General features: G+C 47.9%; 2 protein-coding genes and 1 non-coding gene across 3 annotated transcripts; 2 read left to right on the top strand and 1 right to left on the bottom strand.

Annotated features, from left to right (window-relative positions):
- Window positions 1–664: 664 nt before the first annotated feature.
- TRNAK-UUU (transfer RNA lysine (anticodon UUU)) lies at window positions 665–737 on the top strand. The gene has a single exon. It is a non-coding gene; the product is annotated as a tRNA-Lys (tRNA).
- A 3,910-nt stretch (window positions 738–4,647) lies between these two features.
- On the top strand, window positions 4,648–12,444 carry CCDC65 (coiled-coil domain containing 65). The gene is made up of 8 exons (XM_065887731.1): window positions 4,648–4,961; window positions 5,520–5,687; window positions 8,916–9,085; window positions 9,484–9,622; window positions 10,803–11,000; window positions 11,203–11,421; window positions 11,791–11,943; window positions 12,041–12,444. The coding sequence occupies exons 1-8, from the start codon at window positions 4,830–4,832 to the stop codon at window positions 12,356–12,358; spliced, it is 1,497 nt and encodes a 498-aa protein (XP_065743803.1). The 5' UTR covers window positions 4,648–4,829; the 3' UTR covers window positions 12,359–12,444.
- A 369-nt stretch (window positions 12,445–12,813) lies between these two features.
- Window positions 12,814–16,541, bottom strand: FKBP11 (FKBP prolyl isomerase 11). The gene is made up of 6 exons (XM_065887675.1): window positions 16,316–16,541; window positions 16,065–16,130; window positions 15,596–15,683; window positions 15,266–15,299; window positions 14,845–14,915; window positions 12,814–13,043 (listed from the first exon to the last, which is right to left on the bottom strand). Exons 1-6 carry the CDS (start codon window positions 16,448–16,450, stop codon window positions 12,826–12,828), a joined length of 612 nt encoding a protein of 203 aa, XP_065743747.1. The 5' UTR covers window positions 16,451–16,541; the 3' UTR covers window positions 12,814–12,825.
- Between the last annotated feature and the right edge of the window lie 9,019 nt (window positions 16,542–25,560).

The following is a 25,560-nucleotide window of genomic DNA, read 5'->3' as shown; positions in this document are numbered from 1 at the left end:
TGTTGAAAAAGCCAGTCTCATGCTCACAATATTTCATCCCCCACTCAGCAACATAAGAATGGACCTTGGGGTTGGAACACTTTCTTACCAAGAGGTAAAGTGCCCACACAGCCTGTGCACATTGTGTGGGAATCTCTCTCTCTCTCTTTCATGCTCAGTGTGTACTCCTTTGTTCTACTTAAGCAAATGCATCAGTGGTCCTCAGGCATGCCCCCAGCTATTTCATATTCCATGGGGGAGAGGGAGGGATCCTTTTACTTGGCACCAGAGGGGGTGCATGTAGGCCAATTGCCCAGCATCTGCTTCCAGGAGGGACCCACTGGCCTTAAGGGACCAACACCCACAATTGAAGTTGATCCTGCTCTGTCTCTTCTCTATGTGAGTAAAGCACTGTTCCAACCAGTGCTTGACTACATTGTTTTCCTTGGCAACTCTGTTACCAAGATGCAGTGGGCAGAAGTGTTTAGACTTCTATTCCTGGTGGCCAAACAGCACTGTGATGACCTCAGCTCTTCCTGCATGTAGTGGGAGTCCTCCCCTGACACTGGTCATCAATATATGATGTTCTGCTTGACACCTTTCTGATCCACAAGATATCAAACTTGCCCATTACATTGATGACACTATGTAGATTGGACCTAGTGAGCAAGAAGTAGCAACTACTGTCTGGGTAGCTCAGCTGGGAGAGCATCAGACTTTTAATCTGAGGGCCCAGGGTTCATGTCCCTGTCCAGGCGCCAAGAATAAATAAATAAACAGAAGAAGTAGCAACTACTGCAGACATTGGTTTTTATTGGTGAAACATATGTGTGTCAGAGGATGGGAAATAAATCTGGCTAAAGTTCGAGGCCTTTCCAGCTCAGGGAAATTTCAAGGGTCCAATGGTGTGGGGCACATCAAGATATCCCTTCTAAAGTGAAGGATCAGGGAGGGAGGGAGACGCAAGAGGGAAGAGATATGGGGACCTATGTATATGTATCACTGATTCACTTTGTTATAAAGCAGAAACTAACACACCATCGTAAAGCAATTATACTCCAATAAAGATGTAAAATAAAAATAAAATAAAGCGAAGGATCAGTTGTGGCATCTGGCCCCTTCCACAACCAAAAGAGAGGCACGACACCTTATCGGGCCTCTTTGGATTTTGGAGGCAGCATATTCCTCATTTGGGTGTGTTATTCAGGCCGATTCACCAAGTGACCTGAAAAGCTGCCAACTTTGAGCCGGGCCAGAACTAAAGAAGGCTCTGCGACAGGTCAAGCTGCTGTGCAAGCTGCTCTGCCGCGGGGGCCACACAATCCAGTAGATCCAACGGTGCTTGAAGTGGCAGTGGCGTACAGGCATGCCGTTTGGAGCCTTGGGGAGCGCCTGTAGGTGAATCGCTGCACAGGCCCTAAGGACCTTGGAGCAAAGTCCTGCAGTCCTCCACAGATAGCTAATCCTCTTTTGAGAAACAGCTCTTGGCCTGCTACTGGGTCTTAGAAGAGACTGAATGCTCCGAATGGACCACCAAATTACTGTGTGACCTGAGCTGCCCGACAAGCCATAAAGTTGGGTGTGCAAAGCTGCACTCCATCATCAAATTTAAGTGGTATATAAGAGATCAGGCCTGACTAGGCCCTGCAGGCACAAGTAAGTTACATGAAGAAATGGTTCAGATTCTCATGGCCTCCCACACACTTCTCTTCCAGCCTGCACCCATGGCCTCAGGGGAAGTTCCCTATGATCAGCTAATGGAAGAAGAGAAGACTCAGGCCTGGTTTGCAGTTGGTTCTGCACAATACACAGGCACCACCCACAAGAGAACAGCTGTAATACTACTGACCCTTCTGGGGACATCCTGAAGGACATTGTGAAGGGGAATGGTCCCAGGGGGCAGAACATAGAGAAGTGCACCTGGTTGTTCACTTTGTTTGAAAGTAGAAATGACCAGACATGTGATTATATTGTTATGTTAGCTCCTGGGCTGTGGCCAATGGCTTGGCTGAATTGTCAGGGACTTGGAAGGAACATGATTGGAAAATTTGTGACACGGAAATTTGGGGAAGAGCTATGTGATAAAACTCTCTGAATGGGCAAAAAACATGAAGATATTTGTGTTCCAAGAAAAAGCTCACAAAGAGTGACCTCAGCAGAGGAGGATCTTAATAATCAAGTGGATAGGATGACCTGTTATGGGAATACCGCCAATCTTTTTTCCCAGCCACCCCTGTCATTGCACAATGGGCCCATGAACAAAGCAGCCATTTTGGCCAGGACAGAGGTTATGCACGGACTCAGCAACACGAGCGTTCACTCACCAAGGCCAACCTGGCTAAGGCAATCACTGAGGGCCCAATCTGGCAGCAGCAGAGACCGACACTGGGCCCCCTGCCTTGTATCATTCCCCTGGGTGAACAAGTTGATTATACTGGACCACTTCCATCCTGGAAAGGGCAGTGTTTCTTTCTTAATGGAATATATATTTACTCTGGATACACATCTGCCTTCTCTGCATGCAAGTCTTCTGCCCAAATTACCATCTGTGGATTTACGAATGCCTTATCCACCATCGTGCTATTCCACAGAGCATGGCTTCTGATCATGGAAATTAGTTCTCAGCAAATGAAGTGTGGCAATGGGCCCATGCTCATGGAATTCACTGGTCTTACCATGTTTTCTGCCATTCTAAAGCAGCTGGTTTGATAGAATGGTGGAATGGCCTTTTGAAGACTTGGTTACAGTACCAGCAATAGTGGCAATCCAGGCAGGACTACTAATGGCCCAGACCTTTCAGGAATGAGAGTTTGGGTCACCACACCAGGTAAAGAACCATGACCAGCTGAGGTGCTTGCTGAAGGCAAAAAGAATGCAGAATGAATAGTAGAAGAAGGTAGTTATAAATTTCCAGTACAGCAAGATGACCAGTTACAGAAATGTAATTTCTGTAATTACAGGACTGTAATAGTTATATTTCCTTCTTATCTTGTTATGAATATGTTTGTGTGTGTATAAAAAATCTTTGTTTTTCCCCTCTCTTATTCCTTATCATGTAATATAAAATATATTGACTTTATTTTATAATATTTCAGTACTATGACCTGGTTATTGTCTTTATTTGGAGATTAGGTATGGTTTAAGAACATGTGTATTGACGAGCGGTGGACTTGTGATGGTAAATTTTATGTGCCAGCTTGACTGAGCCACAGCGTGTCCAGATATTTGGTCAAACATTATTCTGGGTATGTCTGTGAGGGTATTTCATTTTTTTTTTTTTTTTTTTTTTTGCAGTATGCGGGCCTCTCACTGTTGTGGCCTCTCCCATTGCGGAGCACAGGCTCCGGATGCACAGGCTCAGCGGCCATGGCTCACGGGCCCAGCCGCTCCATGGCATGTGGGATCTTCCCGGACCGGGGCACGAACCCGTGTCCCCTGCCTCGGCAGACGGACTCTCAATCACTGGGCCACCAGGGAAGCCCCTGTGAGGGTATTTCTTGATGCGATTAGCATTTTAATCAGTAGACTGAGTAAAGCAGATTGCTCTCCCTTATGTGGGTGGGTCTCATCCAATCAGCTGAAGGCCTGGACAGAATAAAAGGGCTGAGTAAGATGGAACTCCTCCTGCCTGACTGCTTGAGTTGGGACTTTGGTCTTTTCTGGCCTTTGGACTCAGACTGAAACATCAGATGGATGGAAATATATATTTTATGTTGTAAATATTTATGTTTATATTTTAAATATTATATATTTAAAATATTGGTTCTGTTTCTCTGGAGGACTCTGATACAGGCTTATATCTCACATTTAAAACAACTTTGTTGAGGCACATTTTGCATATCATAATTTGCCCTTTTCAAGTATATAATGCAATGATTTTTTTAACCCAAATTCATCAAGTTGTCCAAAATAAATCAGTTTCAGAACATTTTCATCAACCCAATATGATCTCTCATGTGCATTTAATGTTAATCTCCCCCCCTCCCTCCAAGCAATTTGTAGTTTACTTTGCATCTTTATAGCTTTGCCTTTTCTGGGTAGTTCACGTAAGTGGAAACTTACAATATGTGGCCTCTTGGCTTCTGCGGTTTATCCACATTGCAGCATGCATGCATAGTCTGTTCCTTTTTTATTGTTGAATAGTATTCCACTGTGTGGAAAGAGCATATTTTGTCTCCCATTCACTTGTTTTGGGACATTTTGGCTGTTTCCAATTGGGCTATTATGAGTAATGCTGCTAAGAACATTCCTGTGTAAGTCTTTATGTGGATACACTCTCATTGCTCTTAGATTGATGTCTGAAAGTGAAATTGCTGGTTCACACTGTAAATTTATGTTTAACATTTAAAACACTGCCAAAGTGTTTTCCAAAGTGGCTGTACCATTTTGCATTACCACCACCAGTGTATGAGGGTTCCTGTTTCTCCATATATCTCCAAAACTTGTTATTACTTGTATTTTAAAATATGGCCATTATGTGAAAAATAATCCAAAAAAGATTTTTAAATGGTCATTGGGGAAGCTAGGGATTTTGAGAAGTAAAAGACCCTCTCTCAAAAACTGACTGCGGTCCTCCAGCCGGCAGAGGGCGCTCCGAGCCAAGACCTCTTCTCCTAGCCGTTACAGCGCCATCTTAGCGAGATCCCCGTTGCTAAGAGACGGAGATGCGTCTTTTGGTTTGGGAGCCTTGCCTCACCGCTATCCCAGGCTATCTTTTGCCTGAGGTCTGAGATCTAAGGTCCAACTACCCTCCAGGGGCAGTTCCAGAAGTCACCTTTCTGGGGACATTTTCCTCCTACCCCCTCTAGCGCTGGCCCTGGCAGGCGGAGGATCCTCGCCCAGATCCAGCTATGTCTAAGAAAGGGAAAAAGGCCAAGATGCCCCTGTCCGATGAAGAGCAGCTGCTTCTGTTTCAGCAGAAGTTGCTGGCAGAGGAGGAGATGGCCAAGAAGAAAGAGAGGCTCGTGAACCAGTTCTTGAAGGTGATGGATTTTTGCATTAACTCTCTGCCCAACCCCACACGCCCCCTGCACTGGTCCTGTTGCCTTGCTTCTGTCATTGTGGTAGCCTCATTTTCATGCTAGCCTCTGCTCCTCTGGAAATCTTAAGACCCAGATATACTTAGATTTCAGGCAATATTGTCTGGGGGAAGGGGCAGTTCTCTGTGAAGCATGGAGGGAGGAAGGTGGTGTAGAGCTTGACAATCACTCCTGAGCCCCAGAACCGGGACAGTAGGTGCTATCAGCTGTCTGAGCTGTCTGAAATCGTGATATTCTCCCTCGAGATGGGTCATTGCAAATAACATCCTGCTCTGATGCTTCCACCCAGAAGGAAATTCACGCTAGCTCTCCCTAAAATGCCATTGGGCTGCTCCTGTCTTACTTCAGACCCTCCCAAAACAAGAACAGGAACTCCTGGGTGTTAGCCATGAGGAGCTTTGGTCCCTCAGAAAAGAAAGAGGGTGATCTTGTTTGTTGTACTATATCAGGGCTTTTAACCCTGACCTCTGGGAGGGGGTGGTTATTTATTCCTTCACACAGGATAAGCTGGCCAAGGAGGAGCACAACTCTGCTCTGAACCTTAATAAGATTAACACACAGTGGAGGACGGTCCTTCGGGAAGTCAAGACCAGAGAGCTTCATAAGGACATTGAGATCCTCAGCCAAACATTTGAACGAGTGGTGGACTGCAAGGACAGTGTCATCAAGGCAAGCTCTCTTCCCAAAGAAACACTTGAATATGACTGTCTTGATCTCTTAATAGAATGGGCCTAGTGAAGTAATTGATCTTAAAGCCCTCCCAAGACACATGAAATGAAAACTAGAATACTGAGCCGTCATCCTTCTCCCTCTGTTAGAGGAGCCATTCTCCTTGGTCATCTACTGCCTCAAACCAGTACTATATTAGAGTTGTAAGGCACAGTAGACATCACCTAATGACTTGAACTTAGTTCTATACCTTCATTTCAATGTGAGAAGACTCAGTTCCAGAGGCAGGAACCAGTTTGCTCAAGGTCACACAGCTAGTCAGTGAGAGAGCTGTGACTACACACGGATTTCTTGATCCCCACTCCAGTGCTTTATTCAACCAAATTCTATTTGGCCTCTTTGATTCAACTCCAGTGGCCCTGGATGAGGTTGAGAAGATCTCCATCGGTAAGAGCAGTTCTGTATCTCTAAGCAATTCAATCAGCCAACCTTATGTTTTGGGGAGGTTCTTGAGTTGAGTATATACCATCTTTTCTTCTAAGGGGTTTCTTCTCTTGAGTTCCAAATCCCTTATTCAGGATCCCTCGATATCTGTTCCTGGCTGTGTCACTGTCCTCAAAACTGAGCTCATGAGCTCCTCCTTCTCTAGCCAGCCCCATCTCCCATCCTCCACCATCTGATCTTCCTCATACTCTCTATTTGGGTAGGACCATTCACCAGATCACCCAACCCAGGAATCTGGGAATCATCCCAGCTTTTGCTTCCATTCCTAACTTCTGTTACTAAGTCTTGTATAAATCTTCTGCTTAAATATTTTTCAGAGTCACACCCTGCTCTTCTTCCTCACTGTCCTGCTGTAGTTGAGACGGGCATTATCTATTGCAATAGTCTCTTTTTTTATGTTTTAATTTAATTTATTTATTTTGGGCTGTATTGGGTCTTCATTGCTGTGTGTGCAGGCTTTCTCTAGTTGTGGCGAGCGGGGGCTACTCTTTGTTGCGGTGCGCGGGCTTCTCACTGCGTGGCTTCTCTTGTTGCGGAGCACGGACTCTGGGCGCGAGGGCTTCAGTAGTTGTAGCACGAGGGCTTTGGTAGTTGTAGCACACGGGCTCAGTAGTTGTGGCTCACAGGCTCTAGCGCGCAGGCTCAGTAGGTGTGGCGCACAGGCTTAGTTGCTCCACGGCATGTGGGATCTTCCCAGACCAGGGCTCAAACCCGTGTCCCGTGCACTGGCAGGTGTATTCCTAACCACTGCGCCACCAGGGAAGTCCTCACCAGGATTATCTTTCTAAAGCAAATATCTGATCCTGTTACTCCACTGCGTAAATCTCCTTAGTGGCTCCCCTCTTCTACAGAAAAAATCGAAACTCCTTGGAAGGAACATCAAACATCAAAGCCCTTCATGATCTGGCCTCTACCTGTACCTTTCACATAGCCAGCCTTCTTTCCTGTGCCTTTGCACGTGCCATTCCCTATCTCCCCAGTTTTCCTGGGAAACTCTCACTCCTGCTTCAAGAGTGATACAAATGACATCTCTTCTATGAAGCCCTCCTCAGTGCTCTTAGTCAGATGTAGGCACTGAGTCCTTTATATCCCATTGTCACTGGGAAATCATCAACCTCATAGCATTTTTCATGCTGTAATTTCTTTTCAGAATTTACAAAATCAGAATTTAATCTGAACTTTATACCTGGGGTTTTTTGGGGGTTTCTTTTCAGAATTTATTGTAATTTTCTACTTATATAACTTTTCCTACTGCAAGACTTCAAGCTCCTTTGGGGGCACTGAGAATGTCTTTAGATCTCTGAATCCTCAGCATCCAGCACGGTGCTGGTACATAGCAGGTTTAGTAAACATTTCTTGAGTGAGTGAATAGTCTTCCATTATCAGCACCTATTTCAGATCTTTTTCATACTAAACATGTAAGGTAAAAGCTAGCAATGTGGTAGTTTACAGTGAGTGGATCATGTGGGCATTTGGTAAATGCTTTTTTGCTTTATTCGCTTTAATTTGTTTTACTTTTTTGAATAGGTAGTTCACTCACAATATTCAAAATTCAAAAGATAAAAAAGTTATATATAGAAAAGTTCCCTCCCACTGGTGCCTTTCAGCCACCCAGTGCCCCTCCCAATAATTTTAGTTTCATGAGTAAACCTTTTTTTTTTACACAAATGGTAGTATTACATAGTGTTCTGCCCCTTGCCTTTTTCACTTAATAATATATCCTGGGGATTATTCAACATTAGCCCATAAAGAGCTTCTCATTTTTTTTTTAACAACTGCATAGTATACTGTATTGTAGTTTAACATGTTACTTTGTCCTCGGTATTTCCTGTGTCTTGGTAATTTGATCTAGAAGCTTGCAGGTGTTGTGTTCTTCTATTAGGAGGCACATTTGTGATGTTAGCAGCTGTTGATTATCCGTTAATTCATTGGGGGTTGCAAAATGCTGATTTTCTAATAGTATTCTTTTTTCATTTATTAGTTTGAATACTTCTGTAAAGAGATACTATCATTTACCATTCAGTTACCCAGAGGTATACTTTATATAAGAAATGCTTATATACACTATAGGTTATATAAGAAATGCTCTTTCTCTTCCCTTTACAAACCAGTTTAAAAAAAAAAAGAATCGGTTGTCTGGCATCCTCTAATGGTAACTGATTTTTTTAAAAAGTATCCTGATAAACTCATAATCAAACATATTTGATATGTTTTGATCCATTGCAGTTCTTATCCACATTGATGCTCACACGGTCCCTTTTTTTTCTAGGGGACATGTTCTCTTTTTTTTTATTGCTACATCACAAACCACCCTAAATTAGCGACTTACAACAATTTATTTCACTCTGTCTCATGGTTCTGCAGGTTGACTTAGCTTACCAGGGAGGTTCTTGCCTGACATCTCTCGTACGGTTTTCAGTCAGATGTCATTTGGGGCTGCAGTCACCTGAAGGCTTGACTGAGCTGGATGTGTAAGATGACTGACAGTTGATTCTGACTATCCGCTGGGAGCTCAGCTGGGCCGTTGACTGGAATGAATGCTTCCACATGGCCCCTTCACCAGCACTGGCTTCTCACATTCACAAGTGGCAGAGCCAGAGCTCCCAGAGCCAAAGAATTGGCTTTAGAGACTAGGGAAAATAGGAACTAGCTAGCCGAATACATTTTTATTTTCTCACAGAGATGCCATTCAGCCAAAATGGTAACTCTGTGTTTCCTACCCAGTCGTTAGTGAAGGACCTGTCAGAAGCTGAGGAGCAGTACGCCCACGCACTGCGCAGCCACTTGCATAACATCGACCGGCTCTTGGCCCTGCAGAGACGCCGGCTCAGCCTCCTAGAGGAAAGTTACAACGTGGAGCTGGAGGCCCTGACCAAGGAGTTTGAGACAGAAAGGTATGGGGACCTAAGGGGAGATATGGGGGTGTTGAGCCCAGGGGACTATCTAGAGCCTATGTCAAGATGCTGGCTGTAAACAGCCACCCACTTTCAACTATCAAAATCCTACGCATCTACCTCTCTGGGGGACAGGGATGGGAAGGAGACTTTTCACTGCAACCTTTTGTACTTTTTGATTTTTGTATCATATGAATGTATTACCTATTCAAAAATCAAAATAATCTTATTCATTCTTTCTGGCCCTGAAAAGAATAGAACCCGCCTTCCCTCTGTCCTTCTTCAGTACCTAAGAGTTTGTACCGTTCATATAGTTTTATTACATATTGCTTTGCATTGTCATTATTGATCCCTATGCTTTATGCCTCAGAGCAGAGACAGTATCTTATCTCCTACAGGAAGACAATTATTGACCAACATGAAAAAGAGATTCACTACCTACAAGATGTCTTCATGGCCATGGAGCAGAACTGCATAGATTCTGAGTACGAAAGCAAGCTGGAGTTCCAGAGCATGTGGGAAGATCTCAAAAACAAGGTACAGAGGGAGAGCAGAAGGGCAGGAACTGGGAGAAAGTGAGAGAAAATCGCTCAAGGCTAGTAGAGCTAGAAGAGATCCCTTTAACCAACATAGCCAATAAAATGCCTGTTGTTGCCGTAGGTACCCCTACTGCTTTTTGTAATTTTGTGAAAATTGGTGGGGAGGGGGAACCATTCTGAAATGTCAAGGAAGTGCATTTTAGAGCTAACGCACACCAAGGAGATCGTCTGGCTTCACCTCTGTGATTTGTAGATGAAGAAATTAAGGCCCAAAGAAGTGAAATGACCTGCCAAAGTCATGCTGCTGGTCTGTGGTAGAACCAGGGGGAGAGTCCAGTTCTCCTGTCCCTTGGCCCCAAGAGCTTCCACCACCCTGGAGGTTGCAGACTTAGCCAGCCTGCAGACCTGGATTTGGGGGGTGGGGCCCTTTGCTTCTTTTTGGCTGCATTGGGTCTTCGTGGCTGTGCGCAGGCTTTCTCTAGTTGCGGTGAGTGGGGGCTACTCTTCGTTGTGGTGCGCGGGCTTCTCATCACGTTGGCTTCTCTTGTTGCAGAGCATGGGCTCTAGGCATGGGGGCTTCAGTAGTTGTGGCACGCAGGCTCAGTAGTTGTGGCTCGCGGGCTCTAGAGCACAGGCTCAGTAGTTGTGGCGCACGGGCATAGTTGCTCCACGGCATGTGCGATCCTCCCGGACCAGGGCTCGAACCCGTGTCCCCTGCATTGGCAGGTGGAGTCTTAACCACTGCGCCACCAGGGAAGCCCCCGCTTTGTTTTTATTTTGCCTCATAATGTTTCATTAAAAATTTTTAATAAGCTTTCTACATTTAAAAATTGGAAGATTTCACATAAAAATCCAAATTTTCAGCTTCCCTTGAAAAATGTAAAGATCTGGTAACACTGGGCCACATTCCAAATGGAGACATTCATGTGAAGCTGAGCAGCTGTGCTCCCACCCCCCCAAACACACACCAATGGAGCATTTCCTCTCTGGTTTGCCACAGGCCCCAGCTAGCCCACAGCGCTTATTTATATCATCTGCCTGGTTTGTAGGCATTTTCACTGGCAACCTCTGCACCACGCTGTGCTACAAACAGTTCAAGAGGGGGAGGTTGCTGGTGGAAGTGAAAGGGTGCTAATAGGGTAATTCCAAGCACTGGCTATTTTGGGGCCACTTCCCAGAATTTAGAAGAGAAGCACTTTCTAAGACTGCAACTGGAGCATACAGTAGAAGATCTGTGGAGAAGGTTCCAGGATGCACTCAAGAATTACACTGATGCCACAGAGGATCGAAAGATCGCCTTCGAGACCCTAAAGGTAAAGGACGAGAAGAGCTCCAAAGAGATTGAAGCACAGATGAAAAAAATACAGAGACTACAGGTTAGTGCAGCCCACCTGAAAGACTCACTGCTTTAACTGTTCCATTATCCCCTGTTCTCCTTTCCCCAGTTTCTACTGGGCCTCATCACTGGTTGGGGAAAGATGGTATGCTCTGGTATCAGTCCCCAGACAGTCCTTTTACCTGCTCCCTGAAGACCCTCACCTAGTCAAGTGTTTCCTCTAACCTACCCTGTTCCTCTAGGATTCCATAATTATTTTAAAAGGCAAGATCATGGTGCACGGCCGTGAGAGTGAAGAACAGAACCGGGACATTCGTGAGGACAAGGAGTTGGTCCTTGTACAACTGCGAAAACTTAAGGCCCAAAGGACTCAGGCCCGGGGAATATCACAGGAGAACTTAGTCAAACTCACCCTGGAAAGTAATGCCACCCTCAAGGCCCTGAGGAAGATTGTCGACAAGGTAACAAAGGGGAGAAGGCAGCCAGAACAGAACCAAGGAACACAGCTCCCTGCGAAGCGAAAGGGGCTGGGGAGACATAGAGGGCTTCCCCCTGCTTCCTGCCTGAGTGCATACTTGGAATGCCTATTCTATTCCATGTTCCCTCTCCTCTCACATTTTAAGTGAAGTTACTTCATGATGAATGACTTTTAGAAGAGTATAAAATACTTGGAATAGTGCTTGGCACATAGCTGTCTCTGTTGGATGTATTTATTACTTTTGTCTCCCATTTGGATAAGTAGCTCCCCGGATTGAAGCAGGGGAACCAAATCCACTATTTCCCCTCCCCACCCCCTTTCCTAATGAAAGGTCTCTTCTTGCTTCCAATAGGGTGAAAAGGTCCTTAAACTTGCTGAAATATGTAGGAAATTTGAAACGGAGGAAGAAAAAGTGCTGCCTTTTTATTCGTCGGTATTGACTCCCGAGGAGCAGGAGGACATAGAGAAGATTGACCCAGAGGAGTTTAATGAGGAGCTTGGAAAGGTAAGCTTCCTACGGCCCGGAGGCCACCGCCCAGGGCTGGGGCTACACTTGCTAACGGGTGCTACCACACCCCTTCTCCCTTTAATTCAATTCCCAGGTGATAATGGACCACATAGGGATGGAGAATTTCTGGAAAAGGTACAACAAAGTGAAACTGGAGCAACTGAGCCTTCAACACAGACGTGCCCAGTTGTTAGAAATCAATGAGAAGCTGCGGGAGATGCTCAAGCAGTACTTGGATGGCATCTCAGTGAGTGATGAAGTGCTGAGCCAGCTCAGCCCACGCTTCATCGTCAATCAAAGCAGCAACTTACCCCAGCCCCCGTCCATGCCTACAGCCCAGCCAGGTGACCAAAAACCTCCAGCCACTTACAACATCATTGAAGCAGCCCATGTGATCGCCCACATCCTGTGATACAAGGATAAAAATCTCTTTTCAACCCCCAGAGAATGTTTTGAGAGACCTGAGGACTTTGCTATTAAAAATCTCCATGGAGTTTATGAGCTCCTTGTATCTTTGCCATGTTGGATAGAACAGTCTACTTGGAGGACACTAGGAATACAGCGGCCCTAGGGGGTAAAGAGAATAGCTAGGCAACTACCCAGAGGCTTACTTCTCAGTGATGGATTGCTCCTCAGTCAGGACGCCATGGGAGCCAAAACACATACCTTCGGGACCCAGAGATCCCATGGTCCTTGGGGTAAGTTAAGACAGGAAGAGGAGGGCCAGGAGAAGAGATCCAAAGCCTCCAATCACCCCCATGCCAGGCAAGACCCAACGAAGAATGCCCTTTCTCCCCAGCCCTTTACCTTATTCCCACTTACAAAGGTAGCAGCAGAAAGTATCGGATGAAAAATGCAAAGATTTTTAAAAATTATTTTTTATTTCTTTTTGCTCTTGTTTCTTTTCTCTTCCTTGAGCTTCTTTTTGGAGACTTTAGGTCTGCTGGCCTTTTTGTATAGGTGATACCCAATGAGGCCCAGGAGGGTTGGCACCATGGCCATGCCTACCAGAGGCAAAATGCCCTTCACCAGCTTTTGCCAGTAGTTGGCTCGGATCAGTGCAATGAGCTCCACGTCAAAATGCAGCTCTGCATCCGCTGGAGGCAGAGAGGAGGTGAAGGTTAGAATCCCTGTGCATGTTACCCAGGACTCAGATCTGAATGAAAGCGGGGAGGGCAGACCACAACCACAGCACCAACTGTAAAGCTGGCAAGATTTAAATGTGGGGCTGAGTTCTCTTACAAAGGCAGAAGCAGAGGAGGGTTATGAGCTATCTAGTTATAGTCACGTTTACCTCAAATATACAAGTGTGGCTTGTATTCACTGACAGGTCTTTGCCAGGACAGAAAAACCTTCTGTGAAAAGTACTTGTAAAGTCCATTTGTAAGTTAGAGACCTCTGTACTAACTGTATTCCATTTCTGAACAGCCACATGGAGAGAATCTTTGCAGGGCTGAAATTAATTGGATTTAAACTAGACTTTTTAAAATTTCACCAACCAATAAGCACACCTCAATGTGATTGTTAAAAAAAAAAAAATAGGTGTTTCAACATAAGGGCTAGAGAGGAAGAAGGATGTGGTTTAAGAAGTAAGGAGTGGGGCTTCCCTGGTGGCGCAGTGGTTGAGAGTCCGCCTGCCGATGCAGGGGACACGGGTTCGTGCCCCGGTCCAGGAAGATCCCACATGCCTAGCGGAGCGGCTAGGCCCGTGAGCCATGGCCGCTGAGCCTGCGCATCCGGAGCCTGTGCTCCGCAACGGGAGAGGCCACAACAGTGAGAGGCCTGCGTACTGCAAAAAAAAAAAAAAAAAAAAAAAAAAGGAGTGGAGGAATGGACAGGAATGAGTGGGGGGAGAAATGCAAACAAGAAGCACTGGAAATGAGGAGGTAACAGAACTTTGGGTAAAAGAATTTCTCTTTAGTCCCCTGACCCTCTCTATGGGTCTCTGTCTAAGCTGGAACTCGGATAAGAACTTTTATCCCAATACTCTGAAGTACAAGTCATTTTCGCTAGTAGAACATTTCTTATAACCAAAAGCAAGAGATATGCATCTTGGGAAATCTGTCCAGTCTCAGGCCTTCAAAAATAGGTATCAGCAGTGACCTGTGAGGGCTTTTAAAGTTAGGGGGTAGGCTTGGCTTTTTTTTTTTTAACTTATTTTTAATTTTTATTTATTTAATTTATCTTGGTTGCACCAGGTCTTAGTTGCAGCATGTATGTGGGATCTAGTTCCCTGACCAGGGATCAAACCCGAGTTCCCTGCATTGGAGGGAAGATTCTTAACCACTGCACCACCAGGGAAGTCCCAGGCTTGGATTTTAAAAGTTGTTTTTTGTTTTATTTTGTTTTGAATTACTTGACTGTGATCATCCTGGCGGAGGCTGAAAGGAACGGTGGAGATGTGGTGAGAAGCCATGCCAACTGCACAACCAACAGTTTGGAGTTGTAGGAAAAGGGCAGGAAAGAAGTCCAGAGTTCTCGGAGAGGTGGCACAGGCAGCAGACTCGTGTGGCTCAAGCAGGTGTCTCCTCCCTAAAAAGTTGCTGTCTGCCAGAGGACAAGCCAGTGGCTTTAACAGGTTATATATTCCTAGTCCCTGCTGGTGATCTGAGGAGGAAGAAGGCGGCCCTGCAGAAGGAAGCCTCAGCCACTCCTGTACCTTTCGGGAAACTGGGTTTAGACCTTCTCAAGCTCCAGACAACGTGCATAGCTCCTTGTTTGTGGCTCTTCAAGACGGGGGTTGCTGCACAGTGCAGCATGTGGGATCTTAGTTCCCAAATCATGGACCCAACCTGCGCCCCGTGCATTGGAAGCATAGGGTCTTAACCACTGGACTGCCAGGGAAGTCCCCGGGACTGGGTATTCTGATAGCCACAGAGAGAGGCCTAGTCAGATTACCTGGGATAGACGGCGGAAATCCCCGTTTTCCATAGGCCAAGTGAGAAGGAACGATTACCCTTCGCTTCTCTCTGAGGGAAGGAATGTGAGTCATAGCCAGAGGTGGGAACAGGTGGGCCAGCCACCTCGGTCCCTCTGAAGCCCCACCAACAAAACCCTCTGGATATTCACACTCAAAACGTGAACTTCCCACCTGAGCACCAAATAGGTTGATCAGCCAAGGCGTCCATCCCCCCACATGTCTCAGCTCCACCAACAAAATCCACAGCCAGGAAGCCCGAGGCTTCATCCAAAGCCTCAGTGCCCAGTGACCTTGACCTGCCCAGTGTGAAGCCAAAGCCCATTCTCCTGCCTCCTCTAGGAGCAGGGATAGCAGAGCCATGCAGGGGGGGTACCCAAGCCCACCTGCCCAGATACTCACCCCACACACATGTCTAGAAGGCTCTGCTCCAGACCTTGAGGAAGAAGACACAACTGAATAGGAAACTACCTACATTCCCCAAATCCCAGGAGAGGAGGCTCAAAGGCTCCCCATGGACCCTCAGTTGAGCTCCCCACTGCTGGAATCTCTGGCTTCCAATGCGGTATGGGGCAAGAGGAGTACTAGAAGCGGGGTTTGAACCTCAGGAGGTGGCTGGTAGAGCCCTGGGGTCTTATTCCAGGGGACATTTCCACTGTAGCTTAGGAGTTGAAGAAGCTAAGCAAGGGCTTAGGTTGGGAAGAAGTGGAATGGGAGGTACGGCTCACATACCTGGTATCACCTGCTTTTGGCCAAGTTCTATAACCAGAGGATCTCTGGTCAGAGAAGTGTCAAAGATGCGTCCATCTACCAAGCTGCCCTGGGGGGTGGGGGTGGGGGGAAGAGCTTCTAGAGCACACACCTAGTACCTCTCCCTCCCAGCAGGGCGCGCACACACCTGGGCCTCGGTCGGCAACCCCCTAGCGACTGCTGCCTAGCATTCCCCTCGGGGCAGAAAGGGCTGGCGCTTCTCAGAGATCCCTCCACCCTTCACTTCTCAGGGCCAGGGAGGAACTGGCGGAAAAGCAGGGAGGTAAAAAGGGTAGGGAAGAGAAGCGCCCCTCCCCCGGCCACGTGCTGGAGGACCCCCAGAGCCGGAGTGACTCGCGAACCGCTTGCCACGTGTCCAAGCTAAAGCTGACGTGTTGCTGCAGGGCGCCGCCCCCCCCCCGGCCCCGCCCCGGCCCCCCAGACCCCTCACCGAGTAGTGTATGTGAAGCGTGTCTCCAAAGGCAGCAGGCTCAGCACACGGTTCCGGGGGCTCCACCTATGATCGCACTACAGGAGTCACGGAGGCTCCTCCAAAGATCCCGTTCTTGCCCTTAGACTCAGCACCCCCAATTCAGTGCCCGCACTGCCTCTCCTCCCCGCTCCCAGGTTCCTTGAGACCCCGGCATTCTCCTCACGAGGCCCGACCTCCAAAGAGCCCGCCCGGGACTATCTCCTCCTCACCAGAGTCTCTACTTGGAGGGTCCGGACGGGACTTTCGGTTTCGAACCCAGCCTCAGCCCGGCACACCGCCCCACTGAGCAGCAGCGGCAGCAGCAGCAGCAGACGGAGCGGGAGAAGTGAGGGGCGCAGGGTCATGACTGGATGGGGGCAGGGCACGGGACACCCAGGACAGGCTGTTGGGTGGCAGCGGCTAGGACCGCAGTTCCTTCAGCGCCCAGGCCAAACTGGACGGGGCGGGTCGCGACGCGCGCCAGCTCCTCCTCCCGCAGCCCTTCCTCCACCTTGTCCCCACCTCCCGGAGGGAGGAGGCCGCGGGAGCTCTCCCTGCCCTCTGAGATTCTGACCTGTCCGTTAGCCGTTCAGTCCCATAGCGAGGGGCTGGGTCACATAATGACACCCATTTACGTTTACCTATTGTGTTCCAGACACTTGTCTGTAATCCTCAAAACCACCTTGAAAGGTAGGCATAATTGTTTCCATTTTACAGATGAGGAACTGGGTGTTCAGGTTAAGTAAGTTGCTCAAGGTCATCTAGCTAGGTGGTGACAGAGACAGGATTCAAACCCAGGACTACCTGAGTCCAGCCAGTTTGCGCTCTGGTCTTTCCTCTTAAAGATACATGTGTCCTCACACCTATCCTGGCAGTGTCTGGCTGGCCCACCGCAACCCAGCAGCTGCCAAAGGTCGTATCCCTCTCCCATATCCAGCCCTTCAGCTTGATTTTCTGGAGGTCATATACCCAAAAGGAGGGAGGGTGTTGCCCCATCACCCTGTCCTTAAGGTAAATGAAAAGAGCACAGGCTATTTCACTGTAAGGGTGGGATGAATCCCTGATCTTTTCCTCTGACATTACCATTTCCTTTCTCCTTTCATCAACAAAATTGTCAAAAAACCAGCTACATACACCCATTTTATGTTTGTGCAAGGACTCCGGTTTTTTTGTTTGTTTTTAGAAATTCTTATTTATTTTGGCTGCATTGGGTCTTCGTTGCTGCGCGCGGACTTTCTCTAGTTGCGGCCAGCGGGGGCTGCTCTTCGTTGAGGTGGCTTCTCTTGTAGGCTTCAGTAGTTGTGGCACATGGGCTCAGTAGTTGTGGCTTGCAGGCTGTAGGGCACAGGCTCAGTAAGTTGTAGCGCATGGGCTTAGTTGCTCCGCAGCATGCGGGATCTTCTCGGACCAGGGCTCAACCCCGTGTCCCCTGCATTGACAGGTGTTTTTTTTGTTTGTTTTTTTGCGGTACGCGGGCCTCTCACCGCTGTGGCCTTTCCCGTTGCGGAACACAGGCTCCGGACGCGCAGGCCCAGCGGCCACGGCCCACGGGCCCAGCCGCTCCGCGGCATGTGGAATCCTCCCGGACCGGGGCACGAACCCGCGTCCCCTGCATCGGCAGGCGGACTCTCAACCACTGCGCCACCAGGGAAGCGCCCTGACAGGTGGATTCTTAACCACTGCGCCACCAGGGAAGTCCCAGGACTTCAGTTTTTAAAAGACTTTTTAAGTTATTTCGGGTGACCCTACCAATCCCCTTCTGCATGATTTAAGCCCTCACTGCCCACTCAGGCCTTGGGTATCTGGATTCTGCTCCCTCAAAAGTCATCAGTGAGCTCACAGTCACCATATTTTGGACCACTTCTTAGGTTTTGTCCTCTTAAGCATCTCTCTGGTCCATGATGCCATTGAGCTCTGACTGCCCTCCTAAGCTCTAGGCACCACTGTGTACTGGGGATCTCCACCTGGATGTTTGACCAGCACCTCAAATCAACACACACAATACTGTACTCATTCCTCTTTCTCCTTCCATCCCACCTGCAACAATCTAGACTTCACTTCCAACCTCCTGTTTCTGTTCCTGGTTCTGCTACCAGCACTCTCTTTGATTCTCCTCTCACCCCCACATCCAACCAGTCTGCTTTGGATTTTCCCTCCACAGCCTCTCCAGCTCTTTCTTTCCATCCCCACAGCTACCACCCTAATTAAACCTTCATTATTTCTCTTTTGGGCTTTTTCTTTTCTTTTTTTTAAAAAGCCCCCTCAGCAGGAAATTTCTGGGGGTGATGGAATGCTCCATATCTTGATAGGGATGTGGGTTACATGGGTGTATGCCTGTCAAAACTTATCAAACTGTATAAGATCTGTGCATTGCGCTTTATGCAAATTATTCCTCAAATTCTTTAAAAAGGAAAAAAAAATCAAACACAAACAGAACTATATTTCCACGTCTCCCTTAAATTTGTATAAGGCCACGTGACTAAGTTCTGGCCTATAAGACATAAACCAAAGTGTTTGAAATATTGTCCTGGACTTCCAGGGAGGCTGCTTAAAGGAAGTTAATTTAACTAAGCAGTGTGTCTCAGTGCCCCACCTCCTCCCCCCCCCCCACCCCCGTCTCCTTCCCTTCCTTCTTTCTGCTGCCTGGAATACAGATGAGATGAATTACACTCTAGCAGCCATATTAGACCATGAGGCGACCATGAGGATGTAAGTAGGATAGTGAACCAAAAGCAGTCATCAGAGACTGATAACTGTAGAGCCACCATACCAGTCCCGATTGCCTACCACCAGACACCTTTTAACTGAGGTAGAAATGAACTTCTAGGGATTTCCCTGGCAGTCTAGTGGTTAAGACTCCGTGCTTCCACTGCAGGGGGCATGGGTTCGACCCCTGGTTGGGGAACTAAGATCCCACAGGCCGCGCAGTGTGGCAAAAAAATTAAAAAGAAATGAACTTCTATCTTGTTAAAACAAAAAACAACAAAAGAGTAATAAGCCCCTCAGCCTCAGCCTCTCCCTACTCTAGCCCATTCGGTTCACTGTTGCTATCTGTTCAGCTTCAGTCACGTTACCTACCTACCCACTAAAAAGCTTGCATGGCTCCACACTGCCCAGGGAATTAAATTCAGACTACCCGATATGCCAATTGAAAGCTTTCATCATCTGGTCTTAACCTGCCTTTCCAAACCTGGCTTTGATTCCATTAAAATGAAAGCCTTTTAAAGACAGGAACCTCGTATGTCTCGTTTCTATATTCTCATTGCCTAGTATGATGTCTGACACATTTGATGCTTGATAAATGTTTATAGATTGAATCAAATCCCCTTCATGCTCATGGCATCAGATGAACCTGCGTTGTGTGTTTTCATCTCTGCGTGCGGTTCATGCTCTTCCTTCACCTGTCAAGCTCCTTCCAGGCCAAGCTTGAAGAGATCACCTCCGCTGTTAAGTCCTGATCCCCTTAGCTAGAAGCGACTTCTCTTATTTCGGAACTTCAGGCACACTTGGGGACTTTAATGTATTTTCCCTTGTGTTGTGGTTATTTGTGTATTCCCGCTCCTCCCTCCCCCTCTCCTCTAAACAGCGAGCTCACTGATGGCGAGGACAAGATATCTGGAGTCCCTTGGGTGCTAGCTGCACAATACCCTCCATATAACAGATTCCAGACAAATATGTTTTATTTTGAGTAAATATTATATACTATGCAGTACTGAGAAACCATTAAAAAGGAAAACCTAACTATACTAATATAGAAAACCTCTAAGACAAACATATATACCTTAAAGTTTAAAAAAAAAAAAGGTAGAATAATAGATGTGATGAGCCCCTTTATATTTTAAGCCCTCCCCAAATGTGTGTATAGACACATATATTTAGAAAAGGAACTAGAGGATGCACACCAAACAGCCGAGGGTGGTAACCTTTGCGGACAGTGAGCAGAGGGGAACAAGTCCTACATGCTGCTCTGAACACTTCGGTATTGTTTGGATCTTTTGCAATAAAAATTATTTTGGTTACAAAGATAAATTCAGAAATTAAAATACTGCATGAATGAACATGAGACACAGCAATCCAAGGCGATGTGTGGGAGGTGTTGAGGGAGTTGTGCTAGCGGAGCTAAAGGAGCCAGGCCAGGAGAAAAACGTCCTTGTGACTAGAGGCCATGGCAGCTTTGCATACCTTAAAGGAAAGTATGTTTCTAAACAAGGGAGAAAGGGTATAAAGGCAGAGGGCCAGATATTTGGGGAAAATGAACCGACCAGTTTGGCTGAAGTAAGGGATTTAGCCAGAAGACCAGACAGAGGTAATTGGAGAGAGAAGGGAGAGCTGGTTGTGGAGAGCCTTGAATGGCAGTGGGAACCCACTGAAAGTTTCTGAGCAAAGGGTGACCACGCACACTGCACTGAGGCATCGGCTGACTGGAATGGTGCCACCGAGGCGGACGGCTACTGTCTTGTCCAGCTCTGAGGCTTTGTTTGGTAGGTAATCTGAATGGGAAGGGGTGAGAGAGGATGGTAGCAGAAAAGGGCAAAACTAAGACAACGTCACCCACAGAGGGCAGCAAAGCCCTCTTGGACCCGGAAGGGACCATGGAGGAAGGAGCTTTCTCCTTGGATCAAGTTAGGAGGAACCTGAAGGACAGAGAAAAGTGAGATGGTCCTGGGAAAGGCAGGGGAGCAGGCCCAAACCGGACTCAAGGCACAAGTTAATCAGAGGGCCACTCCTGGAGAGGTTTCCACCTTCAAAGGTGTCTGTCAGCAAGTAGGAGAAACTACCACAGACCCCTGGCTTCCAAGACTCATGGGGCACCCATCATGTCCAGTCTGGTCAAGGGCAATGACGTCGGTTCATTCATCAAGGCTGAGTGACTGTCACGCACCGGATAGTAGGCAAGGCGCTGCTTTTTAAATGGTTTAATATGTTTGACGGATTGTTAATAAAGAAAAAGCGTGTGAGTCAGCATATACAAATCTGGGTTCGAAATCGAATGGCATGTTTTCAGGTGCGTGCCTATACCCTGGCTGACTAGATGTTTTCTTTTCAGGTATGGTTAATAAGCACTCGTAACCAGGAATGAAGCATGACCTCCCTCGCCCACCCTGCCCTTTGGCTGTTCTAGCCAGGGATGTCTCATCCCATCAATGCAAGATCTGGCATAGGCAAGAACAGATTCTCCATCTCCTATTTATTACCTAAAGGCAGTATTCCTATATTCAGAATTCAGAAAAAAGCCAGCATCCAAATCCCTGTGATTCGCTGCCCCAAGCTAAGCCCTCCAACCCTTACAAGGCCTTGTACTCTGTCTTAGGACAGCTCTCAACGCTTGCGGGAGGAAGCGCCAGGTGGCCAAGTTCATTCTCAAACCTCCCGCCTGGCCCAGACTCACTGTCCAGACCTCCTCAGAGACAGCTCTCAATGCACCTGGTTTGGAGGGTCGGGGCAGGAAGGGTGCATGGGCAGAACTGGTCAGCTCTGGGAACAGAGAGCCAGAGTTCTGGCTTGCGAGGCACCCTCTCTACTCCACCGCATCCAGCTCAGAAGCCAGCTTTGCTCCGAAGCTCGAGAGCGCCCAGATACTGTCTTCTGCGGCTCATGGCCATAGTGACACAAACAAGGAGACACTTACCTTCAAGGCTTGATGGTGAAGAGTCCTGGCCCAGGTTCCTCACTTCCAGACCTCCAACCACTGCCTTCAGCAGCGTTGTGCCCTTTACCACACTCAAGGCTCAGATTTCCTCAGGCCTAACTCTTTCTTCCCTTTGCTCAGGAACTCAGGGTCATCCTTACCCATCCCAGTAATCAGGGCCAGGAAACCTAATTTGAATGAAAAACCTGCAGAGGAAAAAAGGCACCTGGATCCTATGACTCCCCAGTGACCAGCCTGATACTCTAACCTCCGGTTACCAGGCTAGAAAGTAGAAAACTGGACTTTGACCCTTCTACCTCCACACCCTTCTGAACTGGGAAAGAGACTATTCTCGGTAGTATAACTGCCTACAAAGACGCCACTCCCTGCTGCAAGCAGCAAGGGGATATACCCCCTACACACTTACTCCCCGACTCTCACTACCCCACGTGGTACTCTACGCTTATCCCAAGGATTCCAGAGTATCTCAGAAATAGATTCCCTGGTCTCTCCCTCAGTACTGTGGTTTGACTCCATTCTTAGCACATGTCTGGAAACACAGGAGGTACAAAATAAATACCTGTCAGTTTTCTGCTTTGAAACTGGAAATGATGCAGTGACTCCCCGAAGCCTTCAGACCTTATACCTCTAGTCTGAAAAAGTCATACATACTCACACTCATTCTCCCTGTCACTGCCTCCATCCCACCTGGACCAATCCAAGTACTTCCAATGGCTTTCTCCAGGCTCATTTTAGAAGCTCCCTTGCCCAGATTATCCTGAAGTGGATCCTAGGCCCAGATCCGCCGCCAAGCCATGAATGAAGAGCTATTCGTGTTTCTGGGAAGACAAGGTCGCTGTTTGTCCTAAGAGCTGGATGCTAAACATTTACCTTCCAGGTTAAGTCTCCCTTTCATCTCCCCATGTCCCCCCCAACCCCAAAAGATGGAAGGTTTAAGCAAAAGCCACAAGAGAGCTCCCTCCACCTCCTTCCTGGCATCCTAGACCGCCTACTGAGGGACAGAGGGACTAGGTCATCCTCTTCCCCAAGTTGTCAGGGGTCAAAAGACCCCCACTGGCCTGCCATCCAGCTAAAGTCCTCTCCATTATCATGATCTTATGCGAGGTTGTAGCTCTGGAAGTTATCTATTTATTAGTATACAAATAACGTGCTTGGGAAAGTGCTCCTGACTTATCGGTCACCTCAGTCACCAAGCAGGACTTCTGAGGAGCCTAGAAGCAGAAAAGCACCATCTGGTTTTGAGCGGTAAGTGGGCAGTGTTCAAAGCTGAAGAGGTTAATAAAGTGATGTCTGGTTGGAGCAGTTTAAGGGTTTCATAAGGGCAGAAGCACTGGTCCTTGAGGGTGATGACTTATTTTAATAGCAAGAGAGGGGCTGAAAAGGAGAATTACCAGGGGAGGCAGCAGGGAGGTAACTGAATACAAATGATATACTTCACACTGGTACTTGGGGTTCTCAGACCTATTCTATGCCTGTCCCTTTCCCATATCATCAGGTGGGGAAGACCTCCGTCCTCAAAGCTTAAGAAAGTGGTAAGACTCGGGAAGGCCTGCCGGGCTCATCCAGACCTCACCCCACCCCCACCCCAAGAAAGGGTAGCACCACCCCTTTCTTTGCCTGAGTAATAGCAGGAGAGGAACACAGTAGTGGTGGGAGTGGGATGGGAGGATAGAGGCTTGTCTTTTGCCTCGAAACATTATCTCTGGATGAGGCTTGGCTTCCTGACAACGCGGAACCACACACCTAAAGCAGAGGTGACGCAGGGCCATCCGCTGTAAGGAGGATCAAGTTCATTACACTACCCAGACCTCTACCCTTCACGCTTACTCACTGCCAAAATCCAGAACTAGATGGGTGAACAGACTCCAGTCTATGGATGAGGGGACCCTGTTCCAACTAGAAGCACCTGATGTGCAGGCCTGGGGAGATCTGAGAGTGGAGGCAGTGTGGGGCACTCCAAATTCAGGGCCCTCTAGCTAATGAAGTCCCTAATGTCTACTAAAAGGTGATAAGTATGGCTAGACTCAGGGTTAAACCCTCTACAACCAGAAAGGCAAAGTCACGAAGCCCTCATACTCTGGGGCCCAATTCATTTTAAGTTCCCTTTTGGGGTATGACGGGAAATAGTAAGCAGTGTGGAGATGAACCTAAGTCCCTCTATAACCTCACTCTCCCCAGTCAAGGGTACGCTTTACCCCGCTGCTGAGAGAAAGAGCGGTCTGGAGAGCGGGACCAGAAGCAGAAGTACCCTCACCATTAAACACTGTCCCATGGCTGCTGCACATCAAGGATGAAGGTCTGCTCCAGAGCTGCATAAAACAAGTTTAATTTCCAACCAGGGTCACAGTCATCGCGTATCCCACATTTTGAGCAAGGAGAGAGAAGGTGAGTTATTAAACATATACAGTCTACATTCCAGAGGAGGAAAAAAGAAGAGAAAAACCAGTTCAGAACTGCAGTTACCACTGTAACACCACAAACTTTTAGGGGGGAAATTTAGGGGAAATCCCCAGGGAGAAGAAAGGCTGGAACAAAGGAAAGCAAAAAATTAAACCTACCGGAGGAGAGTGGGGGAGGGAGTGGGCAGAAATGGAATGAAACACCCAATCCCCAAAGAGCTTTTAGGTGAATGGGAATGCAGAAAGGGCCACCCCTGCCAAAGGCCTAGCAGCCTGGGATACTACCAAGATCACTTACTGCCCTCTGCTGGACAGATTCCCAAGCAGCACTTACATAACCTCTAAGGCTGCTTCCTAACACCCTCAGCCCCACTAGTCCCTGAAGCCCCCCAAACCAAGGTGGAGGTGGGTCTAAAATGAGAAAAACCCATTTGGGACTGGCATCTACCTAGGCAGGGTCAGAGAGGGCGTGAGGCAGGAGAAGAGGCAAAGTCCTCACCAACCACAAAGGTACAGAGTGAAGAATCCTAAGTAGGAAAGAACCAAGGAAAGGGGAGACAAATAGGCAACAGCAGTGACTCAGTTGAGGAGGCAAAGGAAAGCGTTCAGGGAGGGAGAGGCAACAGGGGCAGGAGCAGAAAAATCTGACAAAATAGAGACAGAGGCAAAGAAAAAGTGTGGGAGAGGCAACAGGGGCAGGAGCAAAAAAATCTGACAAAATAGAGACAGAGGCAAAGAAAAAGTGTGGAGGGAAGCATCTGTGGGGTCAGGGGAATGAGCACATGTTAAAATGAGACAGGAGCTCCAGCACCCCCCTCCCCCCCACCAAACACACATACACACGCATACACACATACAAGGCCTAGAGAGCAAGAGACCTGCATACACCCACTGCACCTTGGGTAAGTAACACATCACTAAGGAGCTGGCACTGAGGGAGACACCCCTGGAACCTCTCTTTCACAGTTCAGTCTGGGGTGGGGTGGGGGGTATTGATCCTCCTGCTGTAGACAAAGGGGACAGGAAGCCTAGTCCCATGGGGTGGGGCTTGGGACAGCCCTTCTGGGAAGGGGTCCCCCAGCCACGCTGTGGAGGCCCTGGGCCCTGACGTTAGCAGAAAGGTTACGGGCGGCTGTCTTGGAGCTCAGGGCGCAGCCAGCACACACACGAGCCCACAGAAAAGCCACGGCTTCACAGAAACCGCAGAAGTCAGGACCCAGGCCAGGATCTCAGGGACAAGCGCCTCCTGTAGACAGAGACATAGTAGCAGCAGCTTCTGAACAACTACATAATAATGAAGGGAGGACTCTGAAGACCGCCGCATCCCACCAGCACCAACAACCACTTCAGAGTCCTATTCCCTCCATTCCAACGCCCAGACCCATTTATGGGAGGTGGGTGAAGAGGGCAGGAAAAAGCTGTTGGG

This window comes from Phocoena phocoena, chromosome 11 (assembly GCF_963924675.1).
Source record: "Phocoena phocoena chromosome 11, mPhoPho1.1, whole genome shotgun sequence".
Classification (NCBI taxonomy): domain Eukaryota; kingdom Metazoa; phylum Chordata; class Mammalia; order Artiodactyla; family Phocoenidae; genus Phocoena; species Phocoena phocoena.
Note: the sequence above shows the minus strand (reverse complement) of the source record. Positions and strands in the feature narration are given on the sequence as shown.

What these genes read in the sequence shown, in the direction of transcription:
- CCDC65 (XM_065887731.1), top strand. Translation starts at nt 4,830, where the DNA reads ATGTCTAAGAAAGGGAAAAAGGCCAAGATGCCCCTGTCCGATGAAGAG. An exon ending in TCGTGAACCAGTTCTTGAAG is followed by an intron (nt 4,962 to 5,519) that starts GTGATGGATTTT and finishes TCCTTCACACAG; the next exon opens with GATAAGCTGGCCAAGGAGGA. An exon ending in AAAAAATACAGAGACTACAG is followed by an intron (nt 11,001 to 11,202) that starts GTTAGTGCAGCC and finishes CTGTTCCTCTAG; the next exon opens with GATTCCATAATTATTTTAAA.
- FKBP11 (XM_065887675.1), bottom strand. Translation starts at nt 16,450, where the DNA reads ATGACCCTGCGCCCCTCACTTCTCCCGCTCCGTCTGCTGCTGCTGCTG. An exon ending in CCCTCCAAGTAGAGACTCTG is followed by an intron (nt 16,131 to 16,315) that starts GTGAGGAGGAGA and finishes GTGCGATCATAG; the next exon opens with GTGGAGCCCCCGGAACCGTG. An exon ending in ATTTCCGCCGTCTATCCCAG is followed by an intron (nt 13,044 to 14,844) that starts GTAATCTGACTA and finishes CTCTGCCTCCAG; the next exon opens with CGGATGCAGAGCTGCATTTT.